Consider the following 19,600-nt stretch of genomic DNA (forward strand, 5'->3'; position numbering starts at 1 on the left):
TAGACCACTGTTGGAAACAGGATATTGGACTTGATGGACCTTTGGTCCCAGTATGGCAAGTCTTAAGTTCTTATAGAACAGTTAGCTGCACCTTTTAAGGTGGGTTATCTGCATTGTTTACTCTGCAGTGCAGTTAGAATGTAGCAATGAAATTTTCTGTGCATTAACTGCATGACAGCATGCTAGAAATGCCCCTTCCCAAAAGTTAACACATAAATTTTGTAATTACTGTTTGTTTATTGTGGCACCACATAGTAACTGGAAAAAAACATTAGTGTAGCTTTGTAAAATGAGGCTTTTAGTAAAATACAACACATATTAGATACCATTATTATTTGCATATTTCATTAAAAAAAATTAACACATAAAGTACTACCATTTTAACACTGTAGAAAATTTAGGTCAAGATACCTTTGTAGGTTTTCATTGCCATTATCAAAAACCATAGCTGCTGTAGATGACTTCCAATTTGTACTTTTTTCTGCCTGGTTACCTTCTTTCTTTCTTCTTTCTCATGATATTTTTACTTTCTTCTCGTCGTCTCTTATTGACTGGATTCCGAGGATCATATATTTCAAATGTGTCTTCATCCTGGACATTTGCATCTTTCACCTTTCTACTCTGATCATCAAAATGAAGAACATGAGACATCCTAAAAATAAGAAACAGATATTTTATAGTGTCAGTAGACATTACTGAATTGAAGTTGTTATAAATTCTTATAACACATGATATTTTGTTTGTTAATATATTAGTTTTCCTTAATTGTTTTTGCATTATATCTCCATATATAATCATTCCCTTTCATTCAAATAATTCACATCACTAAGGGCTCCTTTTACGAAGCTGCATTAGCGGTTTAATGCGCACAATAGCACGTGCTAAACTGCCAGCCGTGCTAGATGCTAACGCCAGCATTGAGCTGGCGTTAGTTCTAGCCATGTTGCGCGGGTTTAACATAGAAACATAGAAATAGATGGCAGATAAGGGCCAAGGCCCATCTAGTCTGCCCACCTTAATGTCCCTCCCCTACCTTCGCCCTATGAATAGATCCCTCCCCTACCTTCGCCCTGTGAATAGATCCCATGTGACGATCCCATTTGGCCTTAAAATCAGGCACGCTGCTGGCCTCGATCACATGCAGTGGAAGACTATTCCAGCGATCAACCACCCTTTCTGTGAAAAAGAATTTCCTGGTGTCAGCTCGTAGTTTCCCTCCCCTAATTTTCCACGGATGCCCTCTTGTTGTCGTGGGAACCTTGAAAAGGAAGATATCTTCCTCCGTCTCTATGCGGCCCGAGAGATACTTGAACGTCTCGATCATGTCCCCCCTCTCTCTGCGCTCCTCAAGTGAGTACAGCTGCAATTTGTTTAGCCGTTTCTCGTATGGGAGATCCTTGAGTCCTGAGACCATCCGGGTGGCCATTCTCTAAACCGACTCCAGTCTCAGCACATACTTGCGATAATGCGGCCTCCAGAATTGCACACAGTATTCCAGATGGGGCCTCACCATGGATCTATACAGCGGCATAATGACTTCCGGCTTACGAAACCCCTGCGTATGCAACCTATGACTTGTCTTGCTTTGGATGAAGCTTGCTCCACTTGATTGGCAGCCTTCATATCCTCACTGACGATCACCCCTAGGTCACGTTCTGCTTCAGTTCTTGTTAGGATCTCTCCATTTAGGGTGTAAGTCTTGCATGGATTTTGGTTGCCCAGGTGCATAACTTTGCATTTTTTGGCATTGAAGCTGAGTTGCCAGGACCTAGACCAGCGCTCTAGTAGGAGTAGGTCGTGCATCATGTTGTCGGGCATTGAAACATCATCTATTGTGCATTTGTCCAATACATTACTTAGTTTGGCGTCATCGGCGAATAATGTTATTTTACCCCGAAGCCCTTCTGCCAAGTCCCTTATAAAGATGTTGAATAGGATTGGGCTCAAGACCGAGCCCTGTGGCACTCCACTGATCACCTCCGTCATTTCAGAGGGTGTGCCGTTCACCACCACCCTTTGAAGCCTACCTCCAAGCCAGTTCCCAACCCATTTCGTCAATGTGTCACCTAATCCTATAGAACTCATCTTGCTCAGCAACCTGCGGTGTGGTACGCTATCGAATGCTTTGCTAAAGTCCAGGTACATGATGTCCAGGGACTCCCCAATATCTAGCTTCCCCGTCACCCAGTCAAAGAAGCTGATCAGGTTGTATTGGCACGATCTCCCTTTTGTAAATCCATGTTGACGGGGATCCCGTAAATTCTCCTCATCCAGGATCTTATCCAATTGGTGTTTTATTAGAGTTTCCATTAGTTTGCTCACTATCGATGTTAGACTCACTGGTCTGTAGTTTGCTGTCTCCATCTTAGAACCTTTCTTGTGGAGTGGAATGACGTTAGCCGTCTTCCAGTCCAACGGGATGCTGCCTTTCCTAAGGGAGAGGTTGAAGAGCTTGGACAGTGGCTCCCTGGGGTGTAGGTTGTCAGGCCCCATTGCCTTGTTAACCTTGAGCCTTGATAGCTCACTGTAGACACTGCTGGGCGTAAACTCGAAGTTACTGAACGGGTCAACTGAGTCAGCCCTTGTCTGTAGCTGAGGGCCAAGTCCCGGTGCTTCTCGGGTGAAGACTGAGCTGAAGTATTCATTTAATAGTTGGGCTTTTCCCGAATCCTTTTCCACATAGTCTCCATCTGGTTTCCTAAGACGTACAATCCCTCCTGAGTTTTTACTTCTGTCACTGATATACCTAAAGAAGGATTTATCTCCCTTCTTGATGTTTTTTGCCAGAGACTCCTCCATGTGAAACTTAGCCTCCCTGACTGCCGTTTTGACGGCTTTTGATTTGGTCAAGTAGTCTGCTCTAGAGACCTGTTTCCCTGATTGTTTGTAAGAGATGAATGCTTTTTTCTTCTCCTTGATAAGGGCTGAGATCTCCGCAGTGAACCACTTCGGCTTATTGTTCCTTCGCCGTTTACTTACTAATTTAACATAGCGGTTTGTCGCTTCCTGTATGGTGGTTTTCAAAGTCGACCACATTTCTTCCACACTATCGGTCTCTGTTTGTCCTTGTAGCGCCTGGTGAACGAAGTCTCCCATTTCTTTGAAGTTTGTATCCTTGAATTGGAGCACCTTGGTCAGTGCTAAAAAGCTGCGTTCGCTAAAACTGCTAACGTGGCTTCGTAAAAGGAGCCCTAAATGTATTTTTAAATATAATTTGTGTTCTATAATAATCTAATGAAACAGGTAAATAAGATGACTAGATAAGCTCATCTTATAAAAGAGGTTTAGTTAGTCTTAGTTTTACCTGTATGGCTGTCAGGACAGGATAGAAACTTATTACCTACTTTACAACATTTACCACCTCCCCTTTCCCAATTTTCCTTGCTGTTCAAAATGAAGAGGTGGAATGCAATTGTCAGCTGATTTTTGCCATGGGTAACTGCTTAGTTACCTAGTTAAACAGTTTGAACATTGTCCTCTTCAGGGCCTGCACATGGAAAGTTAGCATGGCATGCACTATGAATATAATTTTCAAAAATATTTCTGTGGATAAAGTAATGTTTTGCCCTCAGAAACAGACTTAAAGGAAAACAAGTACATCTAACCATAAAGCAGGAAGGACAGGCACCCCTATGAAGACAATTGATGAGACCAAAAGTAGGGATGGACCAATGAAGTTTGAGTCAAAAGTGTGTATAAAAACTCTTTTACTCGTAAGACACCAATAGCTGAAAAGACTTGACACAGGCTATGTTTTGGCAGAAACCACCTGCCTTGGGGTCACAAAAGCGCTGGCCAATGCTGATGATGAGAAAAATATTATTGAGCATAAAATCAAATTCACTTCTGACAACAAGGCACTATAAAAGAAATAAGTTGCATCCAAAAGCTTACCAATGGCATCTGAAGTCATAAATCGTCTTTCAAGTGCTTTTGAATTCAGTTGCCATTGGTAAGCTTTCGGATGAAATTTATTTTCTTTATAGTGCCTTGTTGTCAGAAGTGAATTTGATTTTTTTTCACAATAATATTTTTCTCACCATCAGCATTGGCCAGTATTTTTGTAACCCCTAAAAAAAAAAAAATGGTGCCAGCAACTGAGCTTACACTAAAAAAAAACCCCTTAAAACCACCAGGCAGATAGAACTCCTCTTGTACGAGGAAAGACTAAAAAGGTTAGAATTTTTCAGCTTAGAAAAGAGACAGCTGAGGAGAGATATGATTGAAGCCTACAAAATCCTGAGTGGAGTAGAATGGGTACAAGTGGATTTATTTTTTGTTCTATCAAAAATTACAAAGACTAGGGAACACTCGAACTTACAGGGACATTTTGAAACCAATAGGAGAAAATATTTTTTCACTCAGAGAATAGATAAGCTCTGGCACGCGTTGCCAGAGGTTGTAGTAAGAGCAATTAACATAGCTGGTTTTAAGAAAGGTTTGGACAATTTCCTGGAGGAAAAGTCTATAGTCTGTTATTGAGACGGACATGGGGGAAGGCACTGCTTGCCCTAGATCGGTAGCATTGGATGTTGATACTATTGGGTTGATTAGAAATTGTCCAAACCTTTCTTAAAACCGGCTACGCTATCCGCTCTTACCAGAACATCTGGCAATACGTTCCAGTGCTTAACTATTCTCCGAGTGTATTGGTTTTAAAAGTATTTCCCTGTAACTTCACTGAGTGTTTCCTAGTCTGTAATTTTTGATCAATTCACTTGTACCCATTCTACTCCTTTCAGGATTTTGTAGACTTCAGTCATATCTCCCCTCTGCTGTCTCTTTTCCAAGCTGAAGAGCCCTAACCTTTTAGGTCTTTCCTCATACAAGAGAAGTTTCATCCCCTTTATCATCTTGGTCGCTCTTATATGAACCTTTTTTAGTGCCACTATAGCTTTCTTGAGATAAGGAGACCAGAGTTGAATGAAATACTCCAAGTAAGGTCCCACCATGGAGAGAGACAGAGGCATTATACATTCTTAGTCTTGGTAACCATTCCTTTTTTAATAGTTCCTAGCATCTTGTTTGCTTTGTTGGCCACAGATGCACATTGGGCGGAAGGTTTCATTGTATTGTCTACAATGACACCCAGATCTTTTTCTTGGGTGCTAACTCTCAACTGTGATTTGGGTTATTCCTCCAAATGTGCATCACTTTGCATTTGTCCAAATTAAATTTCATCTACCACTTGGATGCCCAGTCTTCCAATTTCCTAAGGTCTGCCTGCAATTTTTCATAATCTGCATGCGTTTTAACAACTTTGAACAGTTTAGTGTCATCTGCAAATTTAATCACCTCACTTGTCATTCCAATTTCCAAATCATTTATACATAAGTTAAATAGCACCGGTCCCATTACAGATCCCTGTGGCACTCCACTATTTATTCAGAAGTCGTCATTGCTAATCTCTTTCGAGCCAAAAAGACAGCAACGGTTTCAGTGTATGTTAAGGCATGTAAACCATTTCAGCGCTAGTGCAGCAGAGAAAAGTTAAAAGCCGGGAAACGCCCCAATCTTGTAGGTACTGGCAAAGAGGGCCTTAACAAAGAGTTCATCATGCTTCCAGGACCAAGAGAAGAGAGCTTAGCCAGTGGGCCATCAGGACAGTCAGTTTCTTGAAGGGTGCTCTGAGACTATGGTCCCTGATTTAAGACCCGTTTCTATTCTGGAATCTTAATATAGTTTTGGAGGGACTAAGCAGAACTTTGTATGAGCCCTTACAGGAAGCCTCCCTCATGGATCTATTGGTCAAAGCAGCCTTTCTTTTGGCAATTACTTTGGCCAGGGGAGTCTCAGAATTGCAGTCCCTGTCATGCAGAACCCCGTTCCTTAGGATTGTGGGAAATGACCTTGTATATGTCTCCCTTGCTTCCTATCAAAGGTCATTTAGGTTTTTCATGTCAACTAAGAGGTTAAGTTACCAGAATTTCACCCCACAGGGTCCAAGAAGAAAAACAAGGCCTTAAAGATTTTGGTTGTCAGGAGAGCCCTATTGCGTTACCTGGAAGTAACCAATGAGTTTTGTCTCTCAGATCATTTTTTTATGTTAACCAATCAGATGAGATGAGGCAGACCTGCTTCCAAGGCCACAATCTCTAGATGGATTTGTAGAGCTATATCCTCTGCTTATATCGGTTGTGGCAAACAGCCGCCTATCTCATTGAAGGCACATTCAACAATAGGAGTAGCCTCCTCTTGGGCGGAAGCAAAGGCAATTCCTCCTGAGGAGATTTGTAGATCAGTGACCTGGTTCTTCCTTCATACTTTCACCAAATCCTAGAGTGGAAATAGCAACACAGGAGGATGCCGCTTTTGGATTCTCAGTACTATGTGCAGGATAATTTTTCCCACCCTAGACTTTGGGAACGGCTTAAGTACGTCCCTGTGGTTCAGCTTACCATTCCTATTGTGCGTCCGTGAACCAAGTCTCGGATATTGCCACCACGTCCAGGTTGGCATCCCTTATTTCAGTTTCCAGTTCTAGAATTTTATTGCCTAAACTGTGTGCATTAACATACATGGCCCTCCACACTTTGTGTTTGCTGAGTCCCTGTAAGGCTATTCCTGACTGAGTCTGTGTGGCTCCTAGAGAACTGTTTGCATATTGGGTCCTTACCTCGGAAACAGAGTGTCGACTCGTCCCATCAGGATAGTTCCTTTCCACACCAGTATATGAGTAGGTCCCCTCCCCCAACTTACCTAGTTTAAAGCCCTGCGAATCAGGCGGGCTAGTCGGTGTCCGAAGACGTTCTTACCTCTGCTGGTCAAATGGAGACCAGACGGACTCCATTTGACCAGCAGAGGTAAGAACGTCTTCGGACACCGACTAGCCCGCCTGATTCGCAGGGCTTTAAACTAGGTAAGTTGGGGGAGGGGACCTACTCATATACTGGTGTGGAAAGGAACTATCCTGATGGGACGAGTCGACACTCTGTTTCCGAGGTAAGGACCCAATATGCAAACAGTTCTCTAGGAGCCACACAGACTCAGTCAGGAATAGCCTTACAGGGACTCAGCAAACACAAAGTGTGGAGGGCCATGTATGTTAATGCACACAGTTTAGGCAATAAAATTCTAGAACTGGAAACTGAAATAAGGGATGCCAACCTGGACGTGGTGGCAATATCCGAGACTTGGTTCACGGACGCACATGGGTGGGATATGGCTATACCGGGGTACAATTTACTTCGTCAGGACAGAGAGGGCAGGTTAGGTGGAGGGGTAGCACTATACATTAAAGAGGACATCAAAACCACCAGGATCACTGATGTCAAGTATACCGGGGAATCCCTCTGGGTAAACCTGGCAAGAGGTGGCAAAAAATGCCTGTATCTTGGAGTGGTATACAGACCTCCAAGACAACCGGAAGACATGGACGCAGAATTAATTGAAGACATAGAGAATATAACTCTACGGGGCGACACTGTACTGCTAGGGGACTTCAACATACCTGATGCAGACTGGAACACATTTTCAGCAACAACCAGCAGCAGCAGGAGGCTTTTGACCTCCATAAAAGGAGTACATCTCAGACAGATGGTAACGGAACCCACTAGAGCCCAGGCGATCCTAGACCTGGTACTCACCAATGGGGAAAGCGTCTCAGAGGTCTCGGTAGGAGATACGCTAGCCTCCAGCGACCATAACATGGTATGGTTCAACCTTGGGAAAGGATCCCCTAAATCAATTACAAAAACAAAGGTGCTCCAATTCCGGGGCACCGACTTCGCACGCATGGGGGATTTCGTTCATCAGACGCTGCAGGACCATGCAGGGACCAGCAACGTGGAAACTATGTGGTCGTACCTTAAATCATCCATACACGAAGCAACTAATCGCTACATAAAATCAGTAGATAAACGACAAAGAAACAACAAACCCCAATGGTTCACTGAAGAGATCTCGCACCTCATTAAGGAAAAGAAAAAAGCATTTCTTTCCTACAAACGTACGCAGAGAAGAGAAACTAAAGTAGAATATAAGACCAGATCTGCAACGGTCAAAACAGCAGTTAGGGAGGCCAAACTTCGAGTGGAAGAAACTCTGGCAAAGAACATTAAAAAAGGGGACAAATCCTTCTTTAGGTATATCAGTGATAGGAAAAGGAATACAGACGGTATAGTACGCCTTAGACAACCGGACGGGAACTACACGGTGGCGGATTCAGAAAAAGCAGAACTACTAAATGAATATTTCTGCTCAGTCTTCACCTGCGAAGCACCGGGACACGGACCACAGTTGATGATAAAACAAGATGTGGATGACCCGTTTCAGAATTTTGAGTTCACACCTGAGGACGTTTACAACGAACTGGCAAGGCTAAAGGTAAACAAGGCCATGGGACCGGACAATTTACACCCAAGAGTGCTCAGAGAATTGAGAGACGTTCTGGCGGAACCGTTGGCAGTGCTCTTCAATCTCTCACTAAGTACGGGGAAAGTTCCGTTAGATTGGAAAACAGCCAATGTCGTTCCTCTACATAAAAAGGGTTGCAAGGCTGAGGCTGCAAACTATAGACCGGTAAGCCTCACCTCAATAGTGTGTAAACTCATGGAAACACTAATTAAGTATAAATTAGATACGATCCTGAACGAGGGAAATCTCCGGGATCCCAGCCAACATGGATTCACCAAGGGTAGGTCATGCCAGTCAAATCTAATCAACTTCTTTGACTGGGTAACAAGAAGACTGGACTCAGGAGAGTCCTTGGACGTCGTGTACCTGGACTTCAGCAAAGCGTTCGACAGCGTCCCACAACGCAGGCTGCTGAACAAGATGAAATCGATGGGATTAGGAGAGACTCTAACTGCATGGGTTAAAGATTGGCTTAATGGCAGACTTCAGAGGGTGGTAGTTAACGGTACCCTCTCTAAAATGTCGGAGGTGACTAGCGGAGTGCCACAGGGTTCGGTCCTGGGCCCACTCCTCTTCAACATATTCATTGGGGATCTGACTCAAGGACTTCAAGGCAAAGTAACCTTATTCGCTGATGACGCCAAACTATGCAATATAGTAAACGGCCATAATCTACAAGATGCTATGGAGCAAGACCTGCGTACTTTAGAAAGTTGGTCCTTGATGTGGCAGCTGGGCTTTAACGCCAAGAAATGTAAGGTCATGCATCTCGGTAACGGAAATCCTTGCAGAACTTACACCCTGAATGGAGAAACTTTAACCAGGACTACGGCAGAACGAGACTTAGGAGTAATCATCAGTGCTGACATGAAAGCAGCCACTCAAGTGGAGAAGGCTTCATCTAAAGCACGGCAGATGATAGGTTGTATCAAGAGAAGCTTCGTCAACAGGAAACCTGAAGTCATGATGCCATTGTACAGAGCCATGGTGAGACCTCATCTGGAGTACTGTGTGCAATTCTGGAGGCCACATTACCGTAAGGATGTGCTCAGAATTGAGTCGGTACAGCGGATGGCCACCAGGATGGTCTTGGGGCTAAAGGGTCTCCCGTACGAGGAAAGACTGAGCAAATTGCAGCTCTACACTCTTGAAGAGCGTAGGGAGAGGGGAGACATGATTGAGACATTTAAGTACATCACGGGACAGGTCGAGGTGGAAGAGGATATCTTTCTTCTCAGGGGACCCTCGACCACAAGAGGACATCCGCTCAAACTCAGGGGAGGGAAGTTTCGTGGAGACGCAAGGAAGTACTTCTTCACGGAGAGAGTGATCAAGCATTGGAACAAGCTTCCAGTGCAGGTGGTCGAGGCACGCAGCATCCCAGACTTCAAGAACAAATGGGATACCCATGTGGGATCCCTACGGGGTCATGCCAAGGGATAGGGTCACTAGGACTTGAATGAGCGGGTCAGTAGAGTGACAGTATAATTACAATTATACTTAAGGGGTCAGAAGACTTAAGAGGGTGGGTAAATGGTGTGGGCAGACTTGATGGGCTATATGGCCCTTATCTGCCGTCATCTTTCTATGTTTCTATGTTTCTATTGCACAGGATAAAGAGATTAAGTTCTTACCTTGATTATATCTTTTCCAGTAGATAGGTATGGTATGCTGAACCCCTGCCCAGCAATTTATCTAACGTGCCTGCTTTCTAACTCAAGCTTAATGGTCAGCACCATAGTCAAGATTTTACTGTCAGTCAGATTACTGGATTATGAAGAGTCTGGATATAGGATTACAAGGGAGGATGGTTGAGCTCTATAAATGTTTGGGCTGTTTATGTTTCTTGCTTAACTTGTATTTTCTTACATTCATTATTCCTCTCAGAGGCGTGTTAATGTTTTAACTACATTATTGTTTCTTCAATTATTGTTTTAAATTTATCTGAGCAGATCTGACACCAGGTTTTGGGGAATTCCCCATACCTCTCCTTCTCCTGTCTTCTCCTGTAGGGCTGTTGCTGGCTTTGGTACAAACTGAAGGGGGCAGCAGAAACCATGGAAGAAGAGGAGTTGAAAAGCTGTGATTGACATCTTCTGTAGTACGCTCACGAGCATAGATGAATAACCCTATAGTTCAACATACCATCCCTATCTACTGTAAAAAATATTATCAAGGTAAGACCCTAATCTCTTTGTATGATTCTTGATTGTAACATACACTGGACTTTTTTATTCATATATTATAGTATTGCTGCCTTACACAATTTTGAATTTAACTTGCCAAATAATAGTTTGAGTTTTTGAATAGCGTGTTTTCTTTTATGGGGGGGGGGGAGATGTGGGATGATTTACCTTCTTATTTCTTCATAGTGCAATAAGAAGGGAGGCAATTTTCCTCCTGATAGGAAATAGATGGGGAAAGGAGAAAGATACTGATATCTAAAATAAGATCAGATATAGGATAAAACTCTTCCAGTTTCCCAAACAACATTTTGTTTCTAATGTTGATTATAAATCTGGACTATACTGGCATTTGTTATATTCTGTACAATTCCCAGTAGTCTAAAACATCATCATTTGCTGAGGCTGTGAGCAGCTTATTGGCTCTACTAGCAGCAGCATGGAAACCTGCAGTTGATCAGCACTGCCTCATTTGTAGGTGTCACTGCAGTGCAGTTTAGTATGGAAGATTTCAGGGAACATGACATTTTGGTCTAGCCAAAGAAAACCTTAAAACAAAGAAGTTCAATTTTTCAACAATTGTTCAACTAAACAAAGACCAATTATGGCAGCTATTGCTTGGTAGTAGACTATCCTTTACACTGATGAATTTGACACATTTCCATATCACAGCATACCAAAGTGGATCTGGTTTTGTTTAACATCTGGTACTTAAGGTCGTTCACAGTATAAGTGCTATATAGCACAGCTGCAACATTTTAGATGAACATTTCTTTGCATTTATTTCTTTTCTGACACTGAAATCTTATAAATGAGATCATTAATGTTGGTGTAATTATCTGCTAACATAACTGCTGAACAAAAAGAAAAAGATGACATATATAAAATAATTTTTTTTACATTTGGAAATCCTCATGCCTATGAGTGTGAGGGGTTTTCATTGGTTCCACACAGGTATTCCTGAGAGGGGTAGATAAAAGAGAAAATAATTTCTCTCTGAGCCTGTACAATACAATCCTTCCCATCCCTTTTGACTTGAGCTGGTAACTTGGCTAACTAGTAATTAAGGAATCCTAAAGTTTCAGCCAGTTTAGAAGAAAAGGTAGCATACAGTTCTACACGTTACATAAATTAACACTGCTGTTTCATGTAGTTGTTAACCTTCTAGATATTTGGTACATCAAATATATACTTTTGCTTTAAGTTAGAAAACTAAGCCAAAGAATGAGATTAATACCTAAGCTTAAGATCAAAGTTATTATGTATTAATGACCTTTGCATCATAGTGCTTTCTTTTTTTTTTTTTTTACAAATATAAAAATAGTTCCAGAAGCTTTTTCAAATTCTTCATAAGTTTTATCTTTCAACATGTTTGAAGCCACTTCTTTTTTAAACAAAAAAGCCCATTGTGATTATCAGCACAATCAGCACCTGACCTATGTCCTTTCATTAATCACACATTGTAGTGAACTGATGCAAACCTAGATGGTACTTTGTCCTATGAGAACATACATATTTGTGACATAGCCTTGACTACACTATGTGAAGCTCTAGCTGTTTCCAATTTGTATATTCCAGTCTTTCATTTTTCCTAGATATCTAAAATGGAGCAGCAAAATGAGACCTGCTCTCTATTCACTTATAGAGTTTCGGGCTGACTGAACCCCTTGTACAAAATATTGCTAAAGTGTTACATACAGAGTGTTAAATCAGTAAGTGGGAACTCATATGGAAGATTTTTATCCGAGTTCACCAGGGTGCACCGTGGACAACCAGCTTTTGATTTTCACTGCATCGGGAGATGCCCCTGAGGTTGCCCCTGACGAAGGTTACGAAATGGGGCTCTGTAGGGCAATCAGCTGGTACCCCGTATGAAAAAACAGCGGTTTGCGGATTTAGATAAGTTTCTGTTTTTTAGCTATTTTATCAAGGGTCTAAACTGACAAGGCTTAACATCTCAGGAGCTTTCCTAATGAAAGTCATTTAGAAGCGTTATTGAACTATTCACTTTAATTCTCTTAATATTATATAAACACCAGGGTTTTGGGCGACTGATAGTTTTGGTAATAAACACAGTTTAAAAAAAAGAAAAAGGAAGTTGAAAAGAACTTGTATCATGAATTATAGATTTTTAGATTAGCCCACTGAGTATTTTTAAAATGATGTGAGCGGGTAATGTCTGCTAGGCACGTTTATGCATTTGGCGGTATTGAACCCTGGTGAACTCGGATAAAAATCTTCCATACGAGTTCCCACTTACTGATTTAAAACTCCGTATGTAATACTTTAGCAATATTTTGTACAAGGGGTTCAGTCAGCCCGAAACCCTATAAGTGTCTGGAGAATAGAGAGCAGGTCTCATTTTGCAGTTTTAAGTTATTTTGACCCCTCTCATTTGGAGTAAGGCTCTTATTACTAGTATTTAAAATGGAGCAAACATACACTGTACCATTTTGAACATTACTGAATAATACAATATAACTTGCAAGTAAAAATCAGAATATTTCAATTCCACAGAACCATTTTAGTTGACTTTGGGAGCAATTTTGAGGAGCTCATATAACGGCAAAGTACATAGGTACTTTTATCACAAGCACGTTGTAGCTCATTCTTAAAGAGAAACAACCCAGGTATAAGAAAAAAAAGATTATATACTTACCCTGGTAAGCTTTTTTCCAGAAGATAGGTGAGACATTCTGGACAATAGGGTTATTTCCCCATACTCGCATACTCTGCAGAAGGAATCCACTCCGGATTTTTTCAATCTGTCTCTGCAATACTTCACTGAACAGTTAGCACCCTCTATAGTCAGTACCCAAGCACCAAGAGAAGAGGCATCAACATATATAAAGTAGAGGCATCTGTAATAACAGGCTAAACAAAGTGTTCTGCTGAAAGGAATGAAACAGTACCATTAACCACCAACACAGGCTCCAAAAGAGCACAGCACAACTCCTCAACAAAAGGAACATATATACAAATTCTTTCCAACCTTTAAGGGATGAGTGGCCTCCAAGAATAAATATAGGGAAGCATAAACAGAAAAACTGTAGACAGGTGCAGAAAGGACAGGGCAGGGAGTCTAGAATGTCTCACCTATCTACTGGAAAAGAGCTTACCAGGGTAAGCACATAATCTCTTTTTCCAGTGCAATAGGTGAGACATTCTAGACCAGGGGTGCCCACACTTTTTGGGCTTGCGAGCTACTTTTAAAATGACCAAGTCAAAATGATCTACCAACAATAAAAATGCTAAACATATATATATTTATTTATATATATATATATATATATATATATACACACACACCGAGTGTACTTTGTATTTATGTTCAAATATTTTTTTATTATACAGCCCCCCTCCCCCGAAGGCCTGACCCCCCCCTGAAGGTCTGCACATTCCCCCTCAAAGGTTGACTCCCCCCCTGAAGGCCTGCACTACCCCTTGAAGGACTGCACTCCCCCCCCCCCCGAAGGCCTACCCTCCCCACATCCATTTACCTAATTCCAGCAGGGAGCAGTCTGCAGAGAGGATCGCTGGTACTTTAGCGATCCTTGCAGGTTGCCATAGGCCTCAGGAGCTGTCTTCCCTCTGCCCCAAGCCTGTCTCTGACTTAGAGGAGGGACAGGACCACGGCAGAGGGAAGACAGCTCCTGAGTCCTATGGCAACCTGTAAGAATTGCTAAAGTACCACCTGCCACCGGCCGTCTTCCATTCGTCCCCTTTGGAAGTTAAATTAATAGAATACTTAGGCACAGAAAAACAAAGAAATACTTCCAAGAACTGCCCCATAAGAACTGCCTGTCACAATGCTCATTAGTGGAACTGAATAAAAGACAAGTACAATGGATTTAGAAGGGGGACGAACCGCCCGGGTGCACGGCTTGGAGGGGTGCACAGCTGGCCAGGTCCGGGTCATCCTGCCTTTCTTTTCCCCCGGTCCGTGCTCCGGGCTTGCGCCTGCCTGGTCCCGCGCCGACGCTCGAATGGTGCCGTCAACTCCTGCGAGTCTCGCGATAACCAACAGCACCATTTGGGCGGCGGGTGCGAGCCCCGTGCGCAGACCGGTGGAAAGGAAGGGCAGGAGGACCCGGACGGCTGTGCATCCCTCCAAGCCGTGCACCCGGGGTGGGGGCGGATCGCCCCACCTCAGTACGCCACTGATTGGGAGGCCGATTTTGGGGGTTTTAAAATTGTATATCGGGCAGCATTAGGCCTCGCTCTTACCTCAATCATTACAGGCGCTTCTATTTCTTGTGATGCGCTGAGCTCCGTCCCCCACCGACCTTCACCCCGCCCTTCCAGCACTCTGATTGGCCAGCGTTCTTTAAGAGGCGGGCCAGTCAGGAGGGGAAAAAAAGAGAAGGGAAGAAGGGAACCTGCTGTGCGATCGACTGGGGTCGCCTGAGCGAACGACCTGTCGATCGCGATCGACGCGTTGGGCACCCCTGTTCTAGACAATAGGGACGTACACAAGCAGTCCCCCCCAAATTGCTAGGTTGGGCTTGCTGTGCTGGCTCTTAAGACCGAGGACCCGAAGGCCGAGTCCTTCCTTGCAGCAACATCTGGTCTGTAAAATGTGACCAACATGGGAAGAGAAGACCACGTTGCAACCCTGCAAATCTCCTCAGGAGGGACAGATTTAGCTTCGGACCATGAAGATGCCACTCCAGGTAGAAAGTGCCTTGACGGAAACAGGAGACCGTTTCCCAGAAAGAATGTAGGCTGACGAAATGGCCCTATGGATCTATCTGGAAATTGTGGCCTTAGAAGCAAGAGCACCCCGCTTAATCAAATGAACTAGTACAAACAGATGGTTAGAGAAGCGAAACTAATTAGTGACCAACAAATAACGCAGGAAAACCCTACATACGACTAGTTTCTTCAACAGGCAGCCCAGCCCTGAGTCGAGGAACCTGTCAGCACAAAGGTAGGCACACTGCCCAATGAATATGAAAAGCTGAAACAAACAAACTCACGGCCTGGGGGCCACATGCGGCCCGCCAGGTACAATTTTGAGGCCCTCAGTATGTTTATCATAATCATAAAAGAAAAATAAAATAGTTTCTTGATCATATATCTCTTTAGCTATAAATTACAATAATTACTTAGCCAATAATTATTTAGCTACAATAATTACTTAGCTACAATAATTACTAGCTATAAATTACTTAGCCAAAAGGATATGAAAAGCTGAAACAAACAAACTCACGGCCCGGGGGCCACATGCGGCCCGCCAGGTACAATTTTGAGGCCCTCAGTATGTTTATCATAATCACAAAAGTAAAATTTACATAATTTCTTGATCATATGTCTCTTTAGCTATAAATTACAATAATTACTTAGCCAATAATTATTTAGCTACAATAATTACTAGCTATAAATTACTTAGCCAAAAGGAAAGATTTATAAACTATAAAGAGTTTTACCTCATGCAAAATTGTCATTTCTTTAATAAGACTAACTGTTTTTTCTGAAGCCCTCCAAGTACCTACAAATCCAAAATGTGGCCCTGCAAGGGTTTGAGTTTGAGACTACTGGCCTAGAGTGTCAAAATCAACAGAGAAGCATCTGAAAGAAGGCCAAAAGGAGCCTAGAGGAAGCTAGACAGCACTAGGCTAAGGTCCGAGGCAGAGATAGGATGGACAACCAGCTGTCTCACATGACGGACCTCCTGCAAGAATGGAGCGACGTCAGGATGAGCCATCACACAGGACCAACTGTCCCGGGCTCTAAGTAAGAGAGCCTGGCTACTGGGACCCACAGAAAAGCCACCGTAAGGCCAGTATCTTTCCAGCGGAAGAAAGGCAAGAATCAGCAAGATCAGAGCTGAATATGGATCCACCTGGACACACCAGTATTGGAAGGCCTTCCATGCCATAGCATACGCCGACCTCCTGGACAACTTCTTAGACTGTAGAAGAGCCCCAACACTAAGAGCAGAACATCTCAATGCCTAAAGGTCGAGAACACAAGAGCCATGCCTTAAGAGCCAAAGGCCCCGGAACTGGCCTAGCAACTAGACCCTGCTTGAAAGGGTCCGAAGAAGTGCTTAGCCGAAATGCTGTGATCCCCATGCTCGTGTGATCAAGTTGAACCCACCAGCATAATGCAGCCAGTATTAACCAGGATCCCCTGAAGGACACGGTCAACCAATGGCCCAGGAGTAAAAACTAACAGGAGTTAGCTCCCGCTGCCAGCACTGCATCAGCGAGTCAAGCCCTTTGCCTTCCGGAATCATAAAGTGGCCATGAGATCAATGCAGAGACTCCCCCAGAGCTTCACAATCATCTGACATGCCTGTGGGACCAGGATCCACTCACCCGGATCCAGAGACCATTTACTTGCACATTGTCCACTCTCACCACATGCGTTGCTGTCAGCGCCAGGAGATGACGTTCCGCCAAAGAAAAAGAAGGCGGGCTTCCCGAGCCAGAGGAGTGCTCTTGGGCCCTTCTGGCGATTGACATAGGCTACTGTCATCGCAGTGTCAGAGAAGACCCTGACCGCTTGGCCTTCCAAGGTCTTCAGCAATCTTATCAAGGCCAGACGAATAGTCGGCGCTCCAGTTGGTTGAGGAACCACTTTGGCTGCGTCTGAAACCTCATCTGAGCCAAGCAAATGGCCCTGAGCTCCGCCAGGCAGATGGACCACTTTCTCTGTGAGAGTGTCAAACCTCTGAACAGGACAACGATTGCAATAAGCTCCCCAGCCCTGAAGACTGACATCTGCCCTCACCACGATCCAGGAGACAATGAGGAGCAGAACGCCCCTGCAGAGGGATTGTGAGTGAACCCACCAGTCCATGCTTGCTTCAGTCTGTAGAAGCAATGGCAGACAAAGCTGCAAGACATTTCGGCATGGCAACCAGCGAGAGAGTAAGGCAGGCTGAAGAGGACACATGTGTTTCAGCGTAGAGAACAGCAATGCATTTTTACACTTAACTCTATTCAACCTGATGACTTAGATGTCAGTATCGATTGGTTTTATTATTTCTAAATTCTAATCTAATCTAATCCTTAGGTTTGTATACCGCATCATCTCCACGTTCATAGAGCTCGACGCGGTTTACAGTAGGAGAAATAGGAAGGAACTACAACAGAGGGTTAGAGGTAGAAGTGTGAAGAAAATTTAGAGGACTTGGGATGCCAAGATATAAGAGTTTCCTTGATTCCTAAGTTGGAGGGAGACTTACATTTTTTGAGAAAAGCCAGGTTTTCAGATGTTTGCGGAAAACTTGGAGAGAGCTCAAGTTCCGAAGAGGGGAGGTAAGGTTGTTCCAGAGCTCAGTGATTTTAAAGTGGAGGAAGGTCCCTAGCTTTCCTGTGTGGGAAATGCCTTTTAGCGAGGGGAAGGATAGTTTTAATTTGTGGGAGGATCTGGTGGTATTAGGGTTTGAGGAATTCCAAGAAAGAGGGATAAAGGGAGGGAGGATACCATATAAGATTTTGAAAGTTTTGAAACAGGCGCATTTATAGTGGACCCTGGCGATTATCGGAAGCCAGTGGAGCTTGGCCAGGAGCGGGGAGACATGGTCAAATTTAGCAAAGATGAGCTTGGCCGCGGCATTTTGAATCCTTTGGAGTCTGTGGAGGTTTTTCTTAGTTAGGCTTAAGTAGATAGAGTTGCAATAGTCCAATCTGGAGAGGATGATGGATTGGACAAGGAGGGTAAAATTCTATAAGTTTTCATGGCTTTCTGTGCTCCCATTGTGCTCTTTGTGAGTGCTGTCTTTTTCTTCATTTGCTGCTTGATTTATTTTTTGTGAATGAGTTTGATTCACATTAATCTAGTTGTCACGTCTACAGTTTATGCTCCACCAAGCATTGCTTTGATTGGCTATTGTTTTAGGTCGGGATCCAATCGGTAGGCAGTTTTGTCCCAGTTGGCCCCACCCTCAATGCTCAAGAACACCAAGATGCCATGTTTAGAGAGTCTTTGAGGGATGCAGAGGGTTGACATATTGAGCTGTGGGTTTGTATTGCTGCCTTTTTGTGTTTTCTGTTTGCAGTACATTGACTTTGGACTTTAAGTTTATTTTTGTAAGTTGTGGTGCTATTTGCATGGCCCTGAAGAAATAGCGTTTAGGCTACGAAACGATCATAGGCTGGATAGTGTTATGCAATTTTTATGTGGATTAGAAATGCGTTTTTCCTCTGGTTTTTTAATTGAATCCTTTTGTATTACAGAGAGTGCTTGTTTATAGCAACAAAAGTTTTTTCTGCCTATGATGGATGGATGGTGGAGTGGGTTTCCCCCGCCAATATAACTGAGGCTTTTTCTTTTGGTTTGCTATGTTTGCAGCACCTCTGTGTTAGGATTTATGCTTGGTAGTTCTAACTTTTTTTGAGGAGAATTGTTGATTTGTTTTGATTGTCTATATTACTCCCAGCCTTTTTTCACTGTTTTGGTGTATATAAATATACATATATACACACACACTCACATATTATATATATTGTGACAGGGAAGCCCCTGTCCCAGGTAAAAAGACTGTGGGTCCAGTCAGAAATACTGCCCTTAAGGCTGTAAGCTCTAAAATAAAGCCTATTTCTCCTGGTAAAAGCAGCAAGGTAGCACAACCAAATAACATGGCGTTAAAGCAGGGGTGGAGTCAGCCCAGGATTCTGGAAGGGAGGGCACTGAAACCACAAGCCAGTCCCTATTACTCCTTTCCCCAGGTTAGAGGAATCCAGGTAGAAGGGGGTGGAGCTGGTCACCGAGCCCTGCAACCATGCAAACCTCAAATAGGCAGAAGGCAGAGTAATCAGGGAGGAGGAGGAGGCTCACCTGTTCCTGATTGTAGGAGCCCAGCAGCAAACCAAGATAGCTGCTATCTCCCTTCTTCCACCGAGCAGCCAAGAAAGCTTTCAGGACACCATCCCACCAGGGGAGAGAGATTACCTCCAGGGAAGTACCATAACTTTCCTAGCACATTTTGGGGTGAGGAGCTAGAGGGTGATCCTGAAGGGGGAAATGATTTGAGAGGGCTGGCAGGTATTCAAAGAGGGGGATGGGAAGAACCAGCAGAAGTGCAGGACTTCATAGAGAGCCCTAATCCC

At 43.5% G+C, this 19,600-nt stretch overlaps 1 protein-coding gene across 2 annotated transcripts in view; it reads right to left on the bottom strand.

Annotated features, from left to right (window-relative positions):
* Positions 1–277: 277 nt before the first annotated feature.
* CWC27 (CWC27 spliceosome associated cyclophilin) overlaps positions 278–19,600 on the bottom strand; it is a 320,007-nt gene continuing 300,684 nt past the window's right edge. For both annotated transcript variants that reach the window (XM_033930330.1, XM_033930321.1), the window contains exon 14: positions 278–652. In XM_033930330.1, coding sequence (XP_033786221.1) covers positions 490–652 — 163 coding nt within the window. In that variant the 3' untranslated portion in view covers positions 278–489. The remainder of the gene's footprint in view (positions 653–19,600) is intronic.

Source organism: Geotrypetes seraphini, chromosome 1 (genome assembly GCF_902459505.1).
Source record: "Geotrypetes seraphini chromosome 1, aGeoSer1.1, whole genome shotgun sequence".
Classification (NCBI taxonomy): domain Eukaryota; kingdom Metazoa; phylum Chordata; class Amphibia; order Gymnophiona; family Dermophiidae; genus Geotrypetes; species Geotrypetes seraphini.